Source organism: Ipomoea triloba, chromosome 4, assembly GCF_003576645.1.
Source record: "Ipomoea triloba cultivar NCNSP0323 chromosome 4, ASM357664v1".
Lineage (NCBI taxonomy): Eukaryota > Viridiplantae > Streptophyta > Magnoliopsida > Solanales > Convolvulaceae > Ipomoea > Ipomoea triloba.
In genome coordinates, this window is record NC_044919.1 from 34981160 (window position 1) to 34999515 (window position 18356).

General features: G+C 36.2%; 2 protein-coding genes and 1 non-coding gene across 6 annotated transcripts; 1 reads left to right on the plus strand and 2 right to left on the minus strand.

The window, feature by feature from the left end:
• Positions 1-260: 260 nt before the first annotated feature.
• Positions 261-332, minus strand: TRNAC-GCA. Its single transcript has one exon. It is a non-coding gene; the product is annotated as a tRNA-Cys (tRNA).
• A 2306-nt stretch (positions 333-2638) lies between these two features.
• Positions 2639-7229, plus strand: LOC116017743 (transcription factor GAMYB-like). 4 transcript variants are annotated; one of them, XM_031258373.1, is made up of 5 exons: positions 2639-3113; positions 4082-4103; positions 4202-4558; positions 5541-6558; positions 6643-7229. In XM_031258373.1, exons 3-5 carry the CDS (start codon positions 4211-4213, stop codon positions 6921-6923), a joined length of 1647 nt encoding a protein of 548 aa, XP_031114233.1. In that variant the 5' UTR covers positions 2639-3113; positions 4082-4103; positions 4202-4210; the 3' UTR covers positions 6924-7229. The 4 variants fall into 4 exon arrangements, with proteins under 4 accessions (XP_031114233.1, XP_031114231.1, XP_031114232.1 ...); XM_031258371.1 differs by having other exon boundaries at positions 4082-4558; XM_031258372.1 differs by lacking the exon at positions 4082-4103 and having other exon boundaries at positions 4142-4558.
• A 1466-nt stretch (positions 7230-8695) lies between these two features.
• Positions 8696-14451, minus strand: LOC116015241 (BTB/POZ and MATH domain-containing protein 4-like). The gene is made up of 4 exons (XM_031255269.1): positions 13759-14451; positions 10238-10583; positions 9811-10087; positions 8696-9280 (listed from the first exon to the last, which is right to left on the minus strand). The coding sequence occupies exons 1-4, from the start codon at positions 14178-14180 to the stop codon at positions 9093-9095; spliced, it is 1233 nt and encodes a 410-aa protein (XP_031111129.1). The 5' UTR covers positions 14181-14451; the 3' UTR covers positions 8696-9092.
• Positions 14452-18356: the final 3905 nt, after the last annotated feature.

Consider the following 18356-nt stretch of genomic DNA (forward strand, 5'->3'; position numbering starts at 1 on the left):
ATTTTTAGTGTGTAAACTCATGAACCAAACACATCATAATTGAGTTAAGGATTTTGGACTGTAAGATTATTATTAAATTTTATAAATAAGATTAATTTTAAAAAAAACTAGTTAATAAAGTTATGGATTTTGGACTGTAAGATTTTTCTTTTTAAATTTTTAATAACTAATTGATATATGGATCTTTGGACTGTAAAGGTTTTTTTTTTTTCTTTTGTTGGTTAATTTTAATGGTAAACACCTCAAAATAAACATCATAAAGGGCCCTACCGGGTTCGAACCGGTAACCTCTTGGTCTGCCGTCAAATGCTCTACCACTGAGCTAAAGACCCTTGTTGGTAAAAAACACTTTATTTGTTTATTTATTATAAACAATTTCTATGTTGTTCACTATTTTTTAAGTTTTCCATTTTCATTATATTATAATGAAATTAGAAAGACTATTAAGTATAAAACTACATTTTAAAATCCTAAATAATTGATTGACCAAAAATGTAATTTTTTTCTTGAATTTCATTTTTTATTTGTCTAAACACATGTTTTCTTAGTTGTTCGATTGTCAACCACACATCGAGCTTGTTCGTGGATATAGGATCTTAAGGGTGACAAAACACTCTCTCATAGATTTTAAGACAGTTCTACTTCCAAAACTCAATTTGTTTGTGCAGGGTAAGACTTCAAGTATATAGAAATTCATTCCTTCAATTCATGAGTACGTTTTACTATATATATAGTTGCATTAATAGGCCTTGAACTATTCATGATATATAGGTAGAACTTCAAGGGTGGCAAAGCACTCCCTTGCGACAAGTTAAGGTTTTAAGGTAGTTGTATTTTTAGTGCTCAAACTATTCATATCAGTTAGGACTTTAAGGGTGGCAAAACACTCTCTTATGAGTTATATGTAAGTCTCTAGTTAAGTTGAAAGTGATTTGCACTATTTGATCTCATAATACCTCATGGGGGTATTATATTGTATTATATGATATGGTATTTCATTTTGCAATTATTTACCTTGAATGAAATACCCATAAGAAATTTGTTCAAATTTTGGTTAAATGTAAGTAATTGGTATTACTTGTGGGGTTGTGGCATCACAATTTGATCTTTACCATACAAATAATTTCATAATGCCACTCAAAATTGAATTTAAATTTATAGTACAAAATTTTGCTCCTTTATTAAGGTACAAAGTTGATGAAGACAACCAATACAAAAATGTATTTCTTGTCTACCATTTACTACACATTGTACGAACTACAAAGTACCTTCAGAGGAAAAAAAAAAAAAACCAAACTTATGTACATGTACACACAATAGATTCTAGATGCACCTATTATTGTGTTGGGGGAGAGGAGTTTGATTGCCACGTGCAATTTGATTGCTACCTCACATTATTATTAAATTACATGATTTTTTTATTTACAAAAAAAAAAATACAATTGATATTTGAATTATACTCTAAATAATACCCATCTTTTAATCCTTTAATGGTTGGGTGAAGCATGCCTTTAACCAACGAGCTGGCAAATAACCACAAGAAATAAATAATATTTTGAACTTCTTATTTTCTTAACATTTCCTTTTTCTTATTTCCAATATAGCAAAAAATTAGGAATAATTGATTTTTGAAATTTATCCAAAAAGTGGGGGAAAAATTATTCTTCTAAGTTTTAAAAAGAGTAAATTAATGACGCAACGAGAAGTTACTATCACAATTTGGACTATTCATGAAATTCATGGAACTAAAAGCACTAATTTTAACCTTTTTTTTTTTAATGTATTATGAAAATGTAGCTTAATTAAGATGTTTTATAAGACTATTAAATGTTGAAGGATGTTTTCAGAAGAATATTCATTCTAATCTATATAATGGAGTGTTTGGTAAATAGATTTTAGATAATAGCTTATAATTGACTGTGTTAGTAGTTTAATTAGTTGATAACATTAACTTATCGTGAAAAGATGTTAGATAAATAATTAGGTGCTAGCTAATAGATAATTACGTGCAAAATGATATTTTTCAAAAAGTTGATCGAAAAAGATGTTTTGAGCACGTTTTTGAATTATAGCATTTTAGAGTAATAAGTTGTTGCGAAAAGCTAATTAATCAAACATTTATATTAAATTATTGATTGGTTAACCAATTCAAATAGCTAATAATGATCAAATAAGTCAAAATTAACTAATAAGCTAAATATATTATAAGCAAGTTTAATATTTTTTTTGAGTATTACTGACTCAGGTTACAATGTAGTATTTGTTTATAGCTACTTTCTCAACCTACTGCACAACGAGTCAACAGTTGCCTCCACTATGGGAGTGTTAATCGGGACACTGGATGCCACTTGACCACAAGGTTTTGGCAAGCAGGTTTAATATAATTTATTTTTTTGAAAGAAGGTTTAATATAATTTATAAAACTATGAAATGTTGAAGAATCTTTTGAGAGGAATATTTATAAGAGCGTTGAAACTTGTATTTTGTATTTTAAGTAAACTATCCAAGTTTAATATTTAATTAAATGAAGAGTAGCTAATTATTTTGTTTATAATAATTATTATAATCAAAATCAAAATCTATAAATGAGGTGTTAAGTATCCCTCATCTCTCTCAGTCTCTCCTCTATTTCTTCTCATTTCTCGCCATCTCTCTCCCGTTCTCTCTCATCCGTTTTTCCTTCGCTTTCAGAATTCCATAATCAGCTGGCACCTTCTCTCTCGCGTTCTTAGCACATTAATTGGATCTTGCTCTTAATTTCTTCTCTCACCTACCGTCGTAGCGCTTGATTTTTCTGTTCTTGAAAGTTTGATTTTTTATTTTTTTGTTTTTTGATGATTAATTTTACGTATCTGGCTTTAATTTTCATTTCACATTCATAGAACTTCGAATTTCGGATTTTGATTCATTCTTTAATAGGGTGCCATTTTGATTTTTGATTTTTGATTTTTTTTTAGTATTTTGTTGGTGAATTTGGAATTTCCGGGTTTAAGCTAGTTTAGGTGTCGTGTCGTTGGTTCAATTTGACTGGATCTTTGTGAGCTTTTGAGGGACTGGTCTCGGCGGTCACTCGCTCCGATCACCTTCCCCAGCTTTCTTACCTCAGATATCAGGTAATTAAATATCTGATGATTAATCATTGTTTCCATACATGAACAATAGTTCGGTTAAATATAGAATGTTGAGCTCATTATTGAATCCGTAATTCTTCTACGCCTGAAATCGCTGATCATATTACTATTCTGTGCTTTCTATGTTTTAATTATGAATATCTGAATGTTAATTTCACGTCTTGTTCTTAAGTTCTGTGTGGATTCTGTTATCTGTATTATGAGTAGCCCTGCCACTACTTCAGAATGCTTTACTCCTATTTATTTTGTGATTTTAGCATGAGTGTGTTTTGAATATATTAATATGTTTTAAACATTGTGTTTCTGTTTATAATTTATGTGTTTTAAGTTGAAATGTGTTGTAATTCTTGTTTTCTTCTTAGTTTGATCATGGTGCATTTCAGATCCCTTAGCTAAAACTGAAGAGCTAAGTTAAGTGTAGGCGTGGTGGCATGTATGGTTGAGTTCTTGCTTGTATTGGGGCTCTGCTTTTCTTTTGTCAGCTAAACCTGTGTGCTTGTGTGTCAGTGATCATGCATTTTTCTTTACCTGCCTTTGTGTGCGGTCTATTCTTTCTTTCTATTGATCAGTTTGTGGAGAAGCACATTATTCACTCAGTTATAATTTTGTACAAGTTTGATCCTTTTTCCTTTTGTTAACCGGGGTGTTTGTTAGATACTGGGGGCAGAGGGTAGTCATGATGTTTCCAAGTTTATTAGATTCTTACAATTCTCTGTGTGCTTTTTATCTCCAAATTATTGCTGAGTTCACATGTATTGAACAGCTTTCTAATTTCTAAACATGGGTTCATAAATCAGTAAATCACCATACTGTTGATTTTGAAACTGTGTTTTGGCGTTTATTTTTTGGTCGATCAGAGGGATATTGAGATTGAACACTTGACCATGGGTCTATGAGACTCTTTCACATTTGTTGATGTGTTGACCTTTGATTATTATTCTTCATTCCAGGATTCAAGCATGAAAACCGAAAGTGAGGACAAAATGACTGATTATTATTCTTCATTCCAGGATTCAAGCATGAAAACCGAAAGTGAGGACAAAATGACTCATTATTATTCTTCATTCCAGGATTCAAGCATGAAAACCGAAAGTGAGGACAAAATGACTTCAAAAGGTGGTATAAGTGAAGATACTACTGGTGGGGGAAATGCAGGAAGCGTTGGAGGTAAAGCGCTGAAGAAAGGTCCCTGGACATCTGCAGAGGATGCAATTTTAGTAGAATATGTAACAAAACATGGAGAGGGGAACTGGAATGCTGTGCAGAAGCATTCTGGGCTTGCTCGCTGTGGAAAAAGTTGTCGTTTGCGATGGGCAAATCACCTGAGACCAGATCTAAAGAAAGGAGCATTCACTCCAGAGGAAGAGAGCCGCATTATAGAACTCCATGCTAAAATGGGAAACAAATGGGCGCGAATGGCTGCTGAGGTGTGTATGATCCCTCATTTGATCTATCCAATTTCTCCTCTTAGCCACTAATTCCACATGTGTCTTCTGCAGTTGGGAGTTTGTCCAGATTTAAGTCAGAACTATCCAGAAATATTACCTGTTTCTTATATCTAAACATACCAGCCTCAAGAAATTAGGTGAAAATTCAAGATATTTTTTTATAACCCTTTTCCTCTATGGTCTTGATTGTGTTTTGCTGGTATACATATTTATACGAGTAATGAAATAGCTTGCATATATGGAAACTTATGACCGTCCAATTACCCCCACTCCCCAACTGCAACCCTAAACCCAAAATGGCAGCCTGAACAGAAAGGAAAAGTAAAGGAATTTAATATTCTTTTGCTCTCCAGTTCTTGACTAACTAATACTTCATGCAATTCATGGATGTAGAAACACAACCACATCAATTAGCTGGAGAGTGTTGTTTTCTTGCATGATGGAATTCATGATTCCTAGCATTACACCTAGGACTGCATATTTATAGTGGCTCATGAATATCTTCTCCCTCCATGCTAATATTTTGCAATTACTATAACCTTAAGTAATTTGTTTCCTGTGATTTTGCTGCCAAAAAATTCTGTTTATGAATTTATTAATATAACTTATATTTTAACCTTCTGAATAATTCAAGGACGTGACATGTTTTTGTAGAAAATTTTGTGTTTTATTGCTTTTTTTTTTTCTTGCTTCTCTAAACACATAAACTTAGGTTAGGTTCTTGTAATTATAAAATCCTATTTGTTTCTCTGTGAGTCAGAAGGTTTTATTTTCCATCTCTAAAAACAAACTACGATGGGAAACCTTTTTAGGAGAATCTTTCTGCTGATTGGCATGTTCATTTAGGTCTGCTGTACAGAAATTCCCATCATTAATCAAGACTAATTTCATCTGTATATGTAGTTAATGTTTGTGGTTGACTATTGCTTAGCCCATCTTGCCGTTGTCCTCTTCCTTTCAGTTGCCTGGGCGCACAGATAATGAGATAAAGAACTATTGGAATACCAGAATTAAGAGAAGACAACGTGCTGGCTTGCCAATATATCCTCCAGATATCTGTTTGAAAGCCTTAAATGAGAGCAAACAAAATGAAGATTTCAGCACATTCCCAAATGGGGGAACACACCATCCTGATCTTTTGCAGATCAACAATTTTGAGATCCCAGCTGTGGAATTCAGGAGTTTGGAGGTGAATCAGCAGTTGTATCCACCTGCACTTCTTGAGATTCCTTCCAGTAGCTTGCTTGATATTCCTGCAAGTAGCCTGCTGGCACATGGTCTCAATTCTTCTTATGGCAACAGGTCGGTCCTGTCAACCATGCACCCTTCTAAACGAATACGGGGATCAGAGCCCTTGTTCCCTGGTTTAAATGTCAATGCCAGTGATATTCTTCCAGCCTGCAGTCCATATCAGAATGACAGTTCTGTAGAGATTGCACAATCCTTTGGGTTTTCTTCTGCGTACGATCAAAATCTTGCATCTGGTCACTCATCATTCTCGGGTGTAATTTCTGGCAGCCATGCCTCTTTAAATGGCAACTCCTCTTCTTTGGAGCCCACATGGGCAAAGAAGATGGAGCTCCCTTCATTCCAAAGTCAGATGGGTAGCTGGGGCTCACCTTCCTCCCCTCTCCCTTCTCTAGAGTCTGTTGACACTTTGATTCAGTCGCCTCCAACCGAACATAATACTGGATCAGGTAGTCTTTCTCCAAGAAACAGTGGCCTGCTTGACGCTGTACTTTATGAGTCGCAGACTTTGAAGCATACAAAAAGTAATTCATCAGAACAGACCTCTGGTGCTTTCATGATGCCTGGTGACATAATGGATAGTTCATGTCCAGATCTTCATGGCACAGAATTGGAAGCCTATGGAGACCCAATCTCCCCTCTAGGTCATTCTGTTGCATCGGTGTTTAGTGAATACACCGCTATCAGTGGAAGTTCATTAGATGAGCCCCAGTCAGTTGAAACAATGCCAGGTGAGGGATATTTATTCTTTGTTAAATTCCTAAACTGTGTATTCTCTCATAATGTGAAATTTTGGGATTACTATGATTTTTTAGGAGACAAAGTTAAGCAAGAGGATGCTGGCTCAGCATCAGTACAATGTGATGACAAGAATGATGCATCAAACCAGGACGAGATGTTTTCCAGACCGGACTTCTTGCTTGATTCAAATTGTTTCGACATGAAGGCAGATCATGGTAAAAACCACTCAATCCTAAAAGATGCATTTGGTGCAGTCCTCTTTGATGATTTTAGCAAGGACTGCAAAAAAATGGGAGCGGTGACTACTTCAACGGGTCAAGATTCTTGTGCTTGGGATGCCATGTCCACTTTCTAATTGATTTCTTGGGATTGAAAGAAAATTATAGTTTCAAAGTTGCCCAAGAAAGAATGTTTTGTTATTGAACGAACATAGGTCAGTTGGTCGGTCTCCCACGCAATTTTCCCATCAGATGATCCTGCTAATGGCATTGGCGCATTGCTACCACATTTTCAGTTGTATTTTTTTTTAATCAAATTTGCATTCATCTCTGTGGCATCAGAGGAGTTAGTAGCAGCTTATTGACATTGCTGTGACTCAACCAAAAACATGTACTGTCTCCAACCAAAATAATAGTGTGCTTATTATGGTTGTCTCCCTGAATTTATTATGCATCTGTTGTGTGTTTCCATGGGCAAATTATTGTATGGGTCATGGTCAACTGCTGTGTGGACCATAACAAAATGTGCATTTTTAATAAACTAAAAGTACATTATTTGTGTACTGAATGTGCATTATACAAAATAATGTACTTTTATTACTCAAATAATGTACTTTCTCTGAATATAAAGTAAATTTTTAATATATTTGTGTATGAGTTAATTCCATTTTTGGTCCTAGATTTATAGGTGGCAGTCCACTTTAAGTCCTTTTTTATTAGAACATCCACTTTTGGTCCTAGTATTACTGTGACATGACCATTTTTGGTCCTTTACCAACAAAACAATTTAAATATCGTTAAATTCAATGATGTTTGGAAATATCGAAATGCCTTTGTATTTAACGATATTTTGACGATTTTGTTGATGGATGACTAAAAATGATCATGTCGCAATAATACTAAAACCAAATGAGGATGTTTTAATAAAAAGAGACTAAAAGTGAATTGTCACCTATAAATCTAGGACCAAAAATGAAATTATCTCATTTGTGTATTGAATATACATTTGTTTCATAATATGGTAATGATTGTTTCCCATGTTGCATGCACAATTTCAGGTCTGTATTTGGTCAGTTCAGTAATCAGACTTGGGCCTTACCATATATAGAAAATTGCTTTATGGGTTTGATAAAAGGTGTGTGTTGTCTATATTGGGTAAGAGATATATTTCAGTTTTTGTCAGATTTTTCCAAGTTTCAGTCTGTCAGTCTGAAAATGGTGGAAAATATGTGAGGAAAGATTGTGTGGGTACCTTTTAGGATCAGATTACATGTCTTTCTTCACTTGGCTGTGTTAGCCCCAGGCGATTTCTATTTTGGTCCTCCAAGTATTGTGTCTTTTTTTTTTCTTTTTCTTTTTCAGTCCCTTACTTTGAGCATTGAATATAAAAGTCAATTAGATTTGAATTTTTAATTATTTAAAATGTGTTAATTTTTATATTCATCTAAATATATTAATCATCAATGGATCAAACACTTTAATACTTAAACTAACACCATCTGAATATTTAAACATTTTTGTCAAGAAAAATACTCTTTTTCCCTTCCTAAATTTTTCCTTCAAACTTTCAACTAATGATGTGACTTTCATTGAGTGTTGAGTAACCTTACCACCAATTAAAAATAAATTTAACTACCAATCAGATGATAATCTTATCAAAAAGAGAAGTTTTTAGGAACAATACTGAAGAGGTTTATAGCATTACTCTTTTAAGTCAATTACCCCTTCTTATATTTCGTTGATATATGGGAAGGGAAAAATGGATCACAAAATACCCAAAACAACTACAAACTAACTCAACAAAACCTCCACAATTCACTTCAATCCAACTAAACTCAACATTACAAGGTGTTACCAAACTAGTGTCTGGGATAAATTCATACATTCAAATATAACCCCCCCAAAAAAATCAAATTAAATTCTAACATGTATCAACACATCAATCAACAAAACTCGTGCATGCTACATGTAGTTACGAACCTCGTTCAACAGCTTAACAACATAGAATGATCAAGACATAATTACAGTATTGGTAGCAGAAATCTTTGTCAGAAAGCAGTTAACAAGAACAAACAATATCCTTAATTACAGAGGCAGTGGCAGATAAGGTACTAGTGTCAAACTTCCCACCTTGACTACTTGGCCCCCCAGCTATTTAACACCATCATACATCTGTGCTATTACGTACTCCCTTTCACAAAAACTATGAATTCATTCTATGAGACTGTTATCGTGTCCCAAGATTTCTTCTTGACTTCTTCTTGACGCATTATACAGAAGAAGAACAACTAAGATTCCCATGTAAATCAGGTTCGTTGACGTACCCTTCTTCCGTTGGTATCACCACCATCTGAAAGCTGTGCCCAAACACTCCGAGACTTTGCCCCTCCACTGCTGCAATCATCCTCGCAACCAGCTACTGTCTTCAGAAGTTCTGACTGGAGTGAAGGACAGTTTTCTTTTAGGTATTCAAAGCCATCTGACTGCATGACAGCTGGCACCAAGAAGCCAAATATATATCAGCCAGAAGGGCATGTTTAGTTTTTCTAACTTTAATAACTCTGCAACTTGTTAAAACAGATTGGAAAACAAATGCCACACCAGCCATCATGCCACTTAAACCTAACTTATCTTTATCTTATTAACTGTAATTCATTTCCTGGTAAATCCTCTAGTGAAAATGTTGTGCATGCCAACAGTAACAGAAACCACACTGGAGATGTTGAACAGCTAGCAAAAATTATTAAGGGCATGAATTGTGTGGAGGTAGAGAAATCCTTGTAACTGAGATATGATCAAGAAAGAGTTTTGGGTGCAAACCCTTGCAAAAATAAGGAAACCACAGACATTGTGTTTGAGATGATAGAAGCCTCTAAAAGATCTTAGGTTTCATGCACAAAAAAATCATATGAACAACAGAATAGATTATCTTCCTTCCTAGAATATACAATATTACGAAAGTTTTCAAGTAAATACAGTATTAGAGAATATTGGATAGAATCAAGGAACACAATTGGCTCATACCAGAAAGATTTTCAGCAGCATATCTAAGGCAGACAGCTTTGAGTTCTGTGGCATGATAACTATCAGCAAGAGCAAGAATGTTTGCAACAGTGTTCACAGAGATATCTTTGCATAGACGAGCTTCACACATCCGCCTGAGTCTTCCCAAATCATAACAATCTGCTGCTGCTAGCAATTTTGCAGTTAATGTATCAGATACAGAAGGAATGGATGAAGGGCTAGATGCTTCCAGGTCATCTTCCATAAGAGCATCTCTATATACAAAGTGCAGCATTGCCTGTGGCACACCACATAAAATTACTGTCAACATCTATACAGCAGTTAATGGATAAATAGATACATCAAAGGCAATTCACAAACCCGCTGCAGGGAAGATGAATCCAATCCCACACAACCAGTAAAAGAAAGTATATGCCCTGTTGCTAACCTTGAAGACCTTGGGTTCCATATCAGTAATTACAATTTCCTGCTTATCACTATCTGCTACATCAAGTAACTGTGAGTGAAAAACTGGAGAACGAGCAGCCAAAACCAATTTATGGGCATAAAATTTTTCTCCAGCCACATTGTAAATAATATCAGAGCCTTCCATATTATTCAAAAGCATGCCAAAATGTGCACCAATGTCAGAATCTGGGACTTGAATTGAAGGCAAGCTTAAACAGTCTATTGTAGAACGTACAACTCCAACAGTACAATTAATTTTCAAACAGTCATCTTTAAGATAATCTGAAGTTTCTAGCGATGTTCGCCTGAAAAAGCGTTTGTATCCCCTACAAATTTCAACATAAAAAAAGTCAACAGCAATCCTGGGTTGCAGCAGAAGCCACTGGGAATAAAGGCAAAAATGGTATCAAATAATAAAAATGCCAACTCAAAGTTCCTTGGATCATAATGCTTGCAAAGCAGTGAAGGCAAAAGTTTAACACAGTTATTCTTGGTAAAAGAGGCTATAGATACAACAATCTGATGTGTTCATAGAGAAGGCTGGCTCAAATCCATAGGTCTACTGCTCAAACTCAGTCCATTGGTCCTCAAAAGATCAAATATAAATCATAAATATATTTTTTAAGATTTAGCACAGACAATTTAATCCAAAACAGCCTCATAAAAAAATAATAATAAGAGAAGTTAAGGTGAGAGATGCATGAATTATTAAATACATTTGTTTAAACATAGCATACCAAACATCCAGGTCAGGAATGAGCCTAATTCATTCATACTTGTTTCACTCTCAACATAGCATAACCAACCAGCAAATGAGCATTAAAATTTGAACTTTGAAGAAAAGGAGCATACTTTATTGCATTATATAAAAGTGGAGCACACACATATATATACTAGTACAAAAAGGCTCCTAAGACTCTCAACCTAGTTACCTAGGAAAAGCAAACAATCCTTAATATTTCCACACATGCTTGTATGTTGAATTTCCTCACATGTTTTTCAATACTCCACCTCAAGCTGGGGCCACATGTGCCCCAAGCTTGCTACGCACTTGACTTAACCTTTGACGTTCACATGGGCATCTTGAACACAAGTTTGAAGACTTAAACATGAACACTTGAACACGACGTCATGGACACTTTAAACTTGAAACTTTGGAAAAACTTGAAACTTTAACTTGCACTTGAAACTTTCAACCATTGTTTCTAGAATTGGATGAAACTTTTATAGGATATTTGTAGAAAGGTCGTGAGTAAAACTGGAGAATTTTATTGAAAAAGGTCGCCAGAGGTGGTCACACCCACCAACATGTGGGCTGTGGCAGTGAGGAAAGCAGAGCATGGTGGTGCACGAGAGAGTGTATAGAGGACTTTGATAGCCAAAAAAATGGGTAGGATCATCCAAGCTTTTCGAGAGGACTAGGGGCTCCAATTTTGTAAAAACAATACTAAGTAATGACTATTTTTGAAAAAATAACTGCCCAACAGGCAGTCAGCACTATTCACCTTTTTCTTTGCCATAAAAGATAAGGTTAGGATGGCTTTAATATCATGTTGAATTTAGAGAAGAAAAGGAGCATATTTTATTGCATTGTATAAAAGTGGAGCGCAAACATATGTATACTAGTACAAAAAGGCACCTAAGATACCCAACTTAGGAAAAGCCAACAACCCTTCATATTTCTATGCATGCTTGTCTGTTGAATTTCCTCACATGTTTTTCAACACAAAGGTGTTTTATAACGCTTAAGATGTACTAGATATTGTGTGATTGTGAACACTGTTTAAATAGGTGAGACACACTGCCCCTAAGTGCATAACTCAGGTTGCCGCCTTCCCAACCTAGGAATAGAGAACTACTTCCTAAGATATACTTGCTATACTAAAATTAATAAATACTTTGCTTTGCAAGTAACAACAGCCCTAGAGTTGCATAAATCACTGCCACATCATTATATGGCAAGCCAATTAGGATTAAGAAGGCAAATTCTAGGCCAGGAAAACCAGTTGGGTGCCCAACTAGGCTGGACTCCTCGGTCCTTGTATAACTCCAATTGGCAGCCCACTTGTAGCTAGAATAGCTCTCTGATCCAATCTTAATGCAACTCTAAGAACCTCTCAGATTTTCGACCTGGGCATGTGCAGAGTGGCTGGCCCAATAGACCAGTGGGGTACTGCCCCAACATTCACACTATTTAAGTACTTGTTGCATTGAAGAAAAAATCATTGATAGAAGACTAGAAGCTGGTTGAATGAATTTAAAATTTTCTATTCAACAATCAATTGTTTGTTTGAAATCTAACAAACTCATTAACACACTGACTCAATATAAACCACAGCACTAATACTCAATGTTGCAAAAGACGCTAGGCGCCCCCTAGGCGCCAAGGGGGCGGTTCCGGCGCCTAGGCGCCCGATTTAATTCTCTTTTATTTTTTTTTTTATTTTGTATATCAAGTATTAAGAAAGCAACTCCAAGCTCCCAAATCCAAGAAAGCACCCCAGGCTCTCATTAAATGTTTTATGTTACCAAAGCTGCCAAAGCATGCTACAGAGAGACAGAGAGTACAGACCAGACACAGAATACATAGTACAGACCAGCGACCGTCAGTCCAATTCTCCATTTCGACCGGCGACCTCCGATCCAGACACAGTGCAGACCAGCAACCTCACAGATCTGAAACCTCAACATCGCCGACCACCCGTACGTCCGACCATCGCGCCAACCTCGCGTCTCCAACTCACAGATCTGAAACCTCAACCTCCAACCTCCACCGCCGGAAGTGGAAGCTACGCCATCCAACCTCTTAGCTGGCGTCGACATCTTCACCGAAAGCGGAAGCTATGCGATCCAAGTTCACAACTCAGAAATCTTGTCGCATGCCTCTTTCGCCATCCATCTTCTTCTCTGTCGTCTGTAGCTCCGTCCGACGACTAGTTTACCAGTTTCTTCTTTCCGGCGAAAAGAAAAAAGAGGGCTGAGACGGGGGTGGCCGGCTAGGCGGTCTAGGCGCCGCCTAGACCGCCTAGCCAGCCGCCTAGACCGCATTAGGCAGCGGGCCGCGGAGGAGGCCGATTTCGGCCTTCCTCGACGGGGGCCGCCTAGCGCCTTAATCGGCGCCTAGGCGCGATTTTTGCAACCCTGCTAATACTTCATGCAATGAAAATGTCAAATTGAAGATATAAATAAGTTCTTAACAAATTTAGTAATTCTAGCATTGCTTGTTGAATTACTGTCTGAATATAGTACATCTAATATATAATTGGTAAGGAGATCCATTAATTTTGCATTCCAAAAAAAACACTTAATTCAGCATAATGAAAGAACAGAACCTACACAACCAGATACTGAAAAAGTCAAGACATGCCATCTGAATCTTTCAATTCCTGAATTCTAATGAACTAAAGTCATAAACTAGCAACATCATTTTGAGCCAGGAAAACACGGAAAATATATAATTAAGCAAAGATTTTTTTTTTTTAAAAAAAATGAAGAGATTACCACATGCTGCCGCGGTATTTCAAGGTGTAGGGGCCGCTCTCGAGGGAGCGATCGAAGTGGCTATGAACCTTGTGTTTTCCCTTGCCACTCTGATCAAGCAAAGTCAGCTCGAACAAAGCCCTAACATCCGTCCCTTCACTAGCCAACGCGATAAAAACAGAAACGTAGGCGGAATTATCCTCGGGGTTCTTACCGTCCGGGTAAAAGTAGATAGCCCACTGGTGACCACCGACGGAGAAATTGTCACTAGCGATGTGCTTCCCCACCCCCATCCCCTTCGCCAACGAGTACCCCTGGATCACGAACCGGTGCGAGCCGTTCACCGTCTCCGTCACGGACCGCGAGCTCGTCTGCAACGCCAGCGGACTGCATCCGTTCGTCTCTCCGGCGCCGGCGGTGATAATTCTCGGTGGCTCCGCCATTGACGATTGTTAGGGTTTCAAAAGAGTACAGAACATAGAGAGACTTGGGAGAGGGGGAATCGGAAAAAAGGAAGATTGCGGGTATAATTGAGGAATAATTGAAGCAATTATTGCTGTTGTTGAGAGGTACAGAGTCTGAAAAAGTTGGATCGAAGACGATGGATTGAAGATTGAGAATTTAGCGATGTCTGAAGTACAGAGAATCTCTTTGGAAGGGACGTGGCGTGGAACGGTAGTTGTAGTTATGGATTTGGTTTTCCCTTTTTAATAAATATATAACATTTTGGGGTATTTAATTTAAAGTCGCATGTAAAATTGTGAAGGGAACAGCTATCTATCTGTACCCTGAGATCCTGAATCTCTGACGTGCTTTTTCACATGTCTCTGCCAAGCGCCAATCTTGAGTTTGGAAAACTTTTTCCTCAAATGTGTAAAATTATATTTTGATAGAAAATTAAATTCATGAACCAAACAAGAGAAAATGGTATTTTCCTCAAATTTTAATAAATTAACTTCATATAAAAACTTTTTTACATCCAACCAATTGGGTTGTTGTTTTTGTTTTCAGAGCATCCACATTGATGCATATTTGGGGGATAATATCAGAATAAAATTCAACTTGGCATGAGAGAGGAGAAGAAAGAGAAGGAGAACGAAGCTCGTGAAATAACCACATTGATAAGAATGCTCTCAGGACATATGACATAATTTTATTCCTCATTATATATATATATATATATATATATATATATATATATATGTATGTATGTATGTATGTATGTATGTATGTATGTATGTATGTATGTATGCATGTATGTGTGTGTGTGTCTTTTAGAGCACACAAATGTGTATTTCAGTGCATATTGTTGACCTTCTAGAACACATTGTTGAGTCTTATAGAGTATATTATTATGCATTCCAGGACACATTGTTGTGTATTCGAAGTGTATATTATTTTGCCTTAAAGTACACATTGTTGAACATTTCAAGAGCACATTGTTAAGCATTTCAATAGCGCATTGTTGAACCTTTCAAGAGCATATTGTTGTACCTTCAAAGTGCATATTGTTTTGTCTTGGACTACACATTGTTGAGTATTCTAAAGCACATTGTTGAAGATCATAGGTTGCGGATTTTTTTTTAAGATCAGTTAATCTTTGATCACTAATTACTAATTGGAGTTGAATCTTGTTTGCTCGTTTATTATTTATGATCATTTATGATTTGTGTTTATGGTATTATATTAAATTTAGTCTTTTCAATAATTGTTTCACATCTTTGTGCCTTTAGGTGTACATTGTTGAATATCGTATGTGACAATTTTTTTTAAGAGCAATCGGGGCTGCCCCATTGCCCACACCTCTAGATTCACCGTTGGGGGTTGGGGGTGGGTGAGGATGAGAGAGAGGGCCACGTACCATTGAAGGCAAACATGAAAAACTTGAAGTTCGTGAGCCAAGTGATGAATAAAACGGTGGTGCCATAGAGATTAATGGAATGGAGGGCGAGGGGTAAGAGAATAAATATAGAGTTCGTATCGATTTAAAGTTCCTTTAATTTTTTGTTTTTTATTTTGAAGGAAAAATTCATTTAATTAATCCAATAGAGTTTTAAATATACTCCGTATTTAATATTTAGTTTGAATTATATTAAACAATTATAATTACAATAATTTAAAATTTATTAGTTACTGCAAAAAAATGACTCGGTCAATATTGACTTTTAATTAAAAGTGAGAGTCGTATTTTTGTTTACTGTTGGTGTATGAAAAAAAAAAGCGTCGAAACTAGAGATCACTACTCTATGATTTCCAGAACCGGTGTGTTGGTCCCGGATGAGCAAGCTATAAAGTCTAGAAGGGGGGGTTGAATAGACTTTATCAAATTTTCGATTCTAACTCAAAGTGAGCTGAAAAGAATTAAGGAAATAAATTTCCTTGCAGCGGAAGTCTCAAGCTTGCGTAAAATATGATTGTAGCGTTTTGTAAATTGTGTGCTCGTGTGAATAAGAGTTATGGGGTTAGTTGCACAATAATAATAATAACAGTAAAGTAAAGTGCAAGAGAGGAATTTGAGTGGTTCGGCCAACGCAGCCTACGTCCACTGTTCTCCTTTCACTCCAAGGAGCAAATCCACTATGTATTATCACCAATACAAAGTCTGGACAGAAGCAACCCGCTTCTTCCCTTTTTGACAATCCTTGAGATAGAAAACAGCCGCACCGTCCTCCTATCCTTCACTGCCTGACAATCCTTGAGATAGCGAATGGTCGCACCGTCTTCCTATCCTTCACTGTCTGACAATCCTTGAGATAGAAGATAGCCGCACCGTCCACCTATCCTTCACTGCCTACTCAAAACTTCCCTTCGAAAGTTGGTGTTGTTGTGTTTGTGCTGGACTAGTAAAAGAATCAAAGTGATTCTTTTATCTTTTAAGCTTAGAATATGCACACTGGAATTTTATGTCTCGAAGCTGAGCTTTTCCTCTCTTTTCTTTATGTGCATTCACTGTCTTGTTTTCCCCCTTGGTATTCACTCGTCTTTTCTTCTAAGCCTTGGGGTTTTATATTTGGGAAGAAATATTCCCGTTGCTAATTTGACCGTTTGGCAGCAGTCCAAATCTGCCAAACAACCCACATTAATTTTTGTCTCCTTCACGTGCTTAGTGGAGTTGATAAAATATTTCCTTGTTCAAGTCTTCATACTTTACCCGTTGAAGCTCCACCTTAATTTGTATCCCATGTGCTAGCTTGATCTGAAATCCCACTTGAAGTCTTCCATAAAATATTCCACTCCCATAATTTCCGTATGGTATCTTGCATGTTGATAAGAAACTTTGTCTTCATGCTTGATTTAATATTCTTTCCACTATCTTGAGCCCATCTTTCTTGAATAAAATATTCATGCCCATTCTCCATCTTTAGCTTTCTCCTGATCACTTTGAATTTTATTTGAACTCTTTCAAATAAAATATTGTCACCCATATTACCTTTTCCCATGTGACATCTTCCAAGTGTATAATTAATTCCTTAGTTGAATCTTGAACTAGCTTGAAGGATTTCTTCATACCTCTCGCAACTTCTTCTTCCAAAAGTCTTCTTGCTAGAATAATACTCATTGAACCAATTTCATCTGAGTATTTTTCGTGATTACTGTAGCAATAGTACTATTAATGTCACTGTAGCAATAGTACTATTTACCTCTCGAGTACTGTAGCAATTTCACTGTAGCATCGAGTTTTCATCTCTTGTGATCTTTCGAACCTCTCGATCGATCTCTCGAACTCTCGATCTCTCGAATTCACTGTAGCAAAAGTACTGTAGCATCTCTCGAAAATTTGATGTCTCGCAGCCATTTTGATCCACCTCTCACGAGTCTTTTGGCTTTCCAATCCACCTCTCGTGAGTTATATCCTTCTTCTATGACATCAAAACTCCTTTCCCATCCACCTCTCGTGGATTTTTATGTTATTCTTTGGCCTCAAAACTCCGTTCAAAAACGTTTCCTGCGGATGGTATTGTAGCACCTCTCGAAGTTATTGTAGCAGTTTACTGAACCTTACTGTAGCAGTTTACTGAACTTGATGTTTCTTCATTTTCTTCTTTTGGAGACTAATAATTACAAATAAGTTCTAACACATTTTTGGTATCATCAAAACCTAATTACAAATATTCCCAACACGGTGAAGCAGTCAAAATTTTCGTGCAAGTTTGCTCCGAAAAATTACTTCCGTCAAATTTTGACAGAAGTCCCCCAAAACAACATTGTTTTCTTTTAATTCAGAAATAATTTTCGTCGACTTCAATTTTCCAGACTCTTCTAAACACTAAAAATGTAAAAAATAATTTTCAAAAATCAATTTTAAGTTTTCAAACACACGATATTTAATAATACTTTGCAATAAAATGAAAAAAAGAGTGTGATAAAGTGTAGTAGATAGCCTTTGTTACCCAATAAAAGAGTTTATTACCGAAATAGTCCCTCGACTATTGCGAAATTACCAATTTAGTCATTGACAATTTTTCGTACCCAATTAAGTCCCTCGACTTTGAAAATTCTAACCAATTTGGTCCTCCGTTTATTTTGCCGTTAAACATCAATTAAAATCGGGACCAAATTGGTAATTTGCTATAGGCAAGGGACTAAATTGGTGAGTTTACTATAGTCAATGGACCATT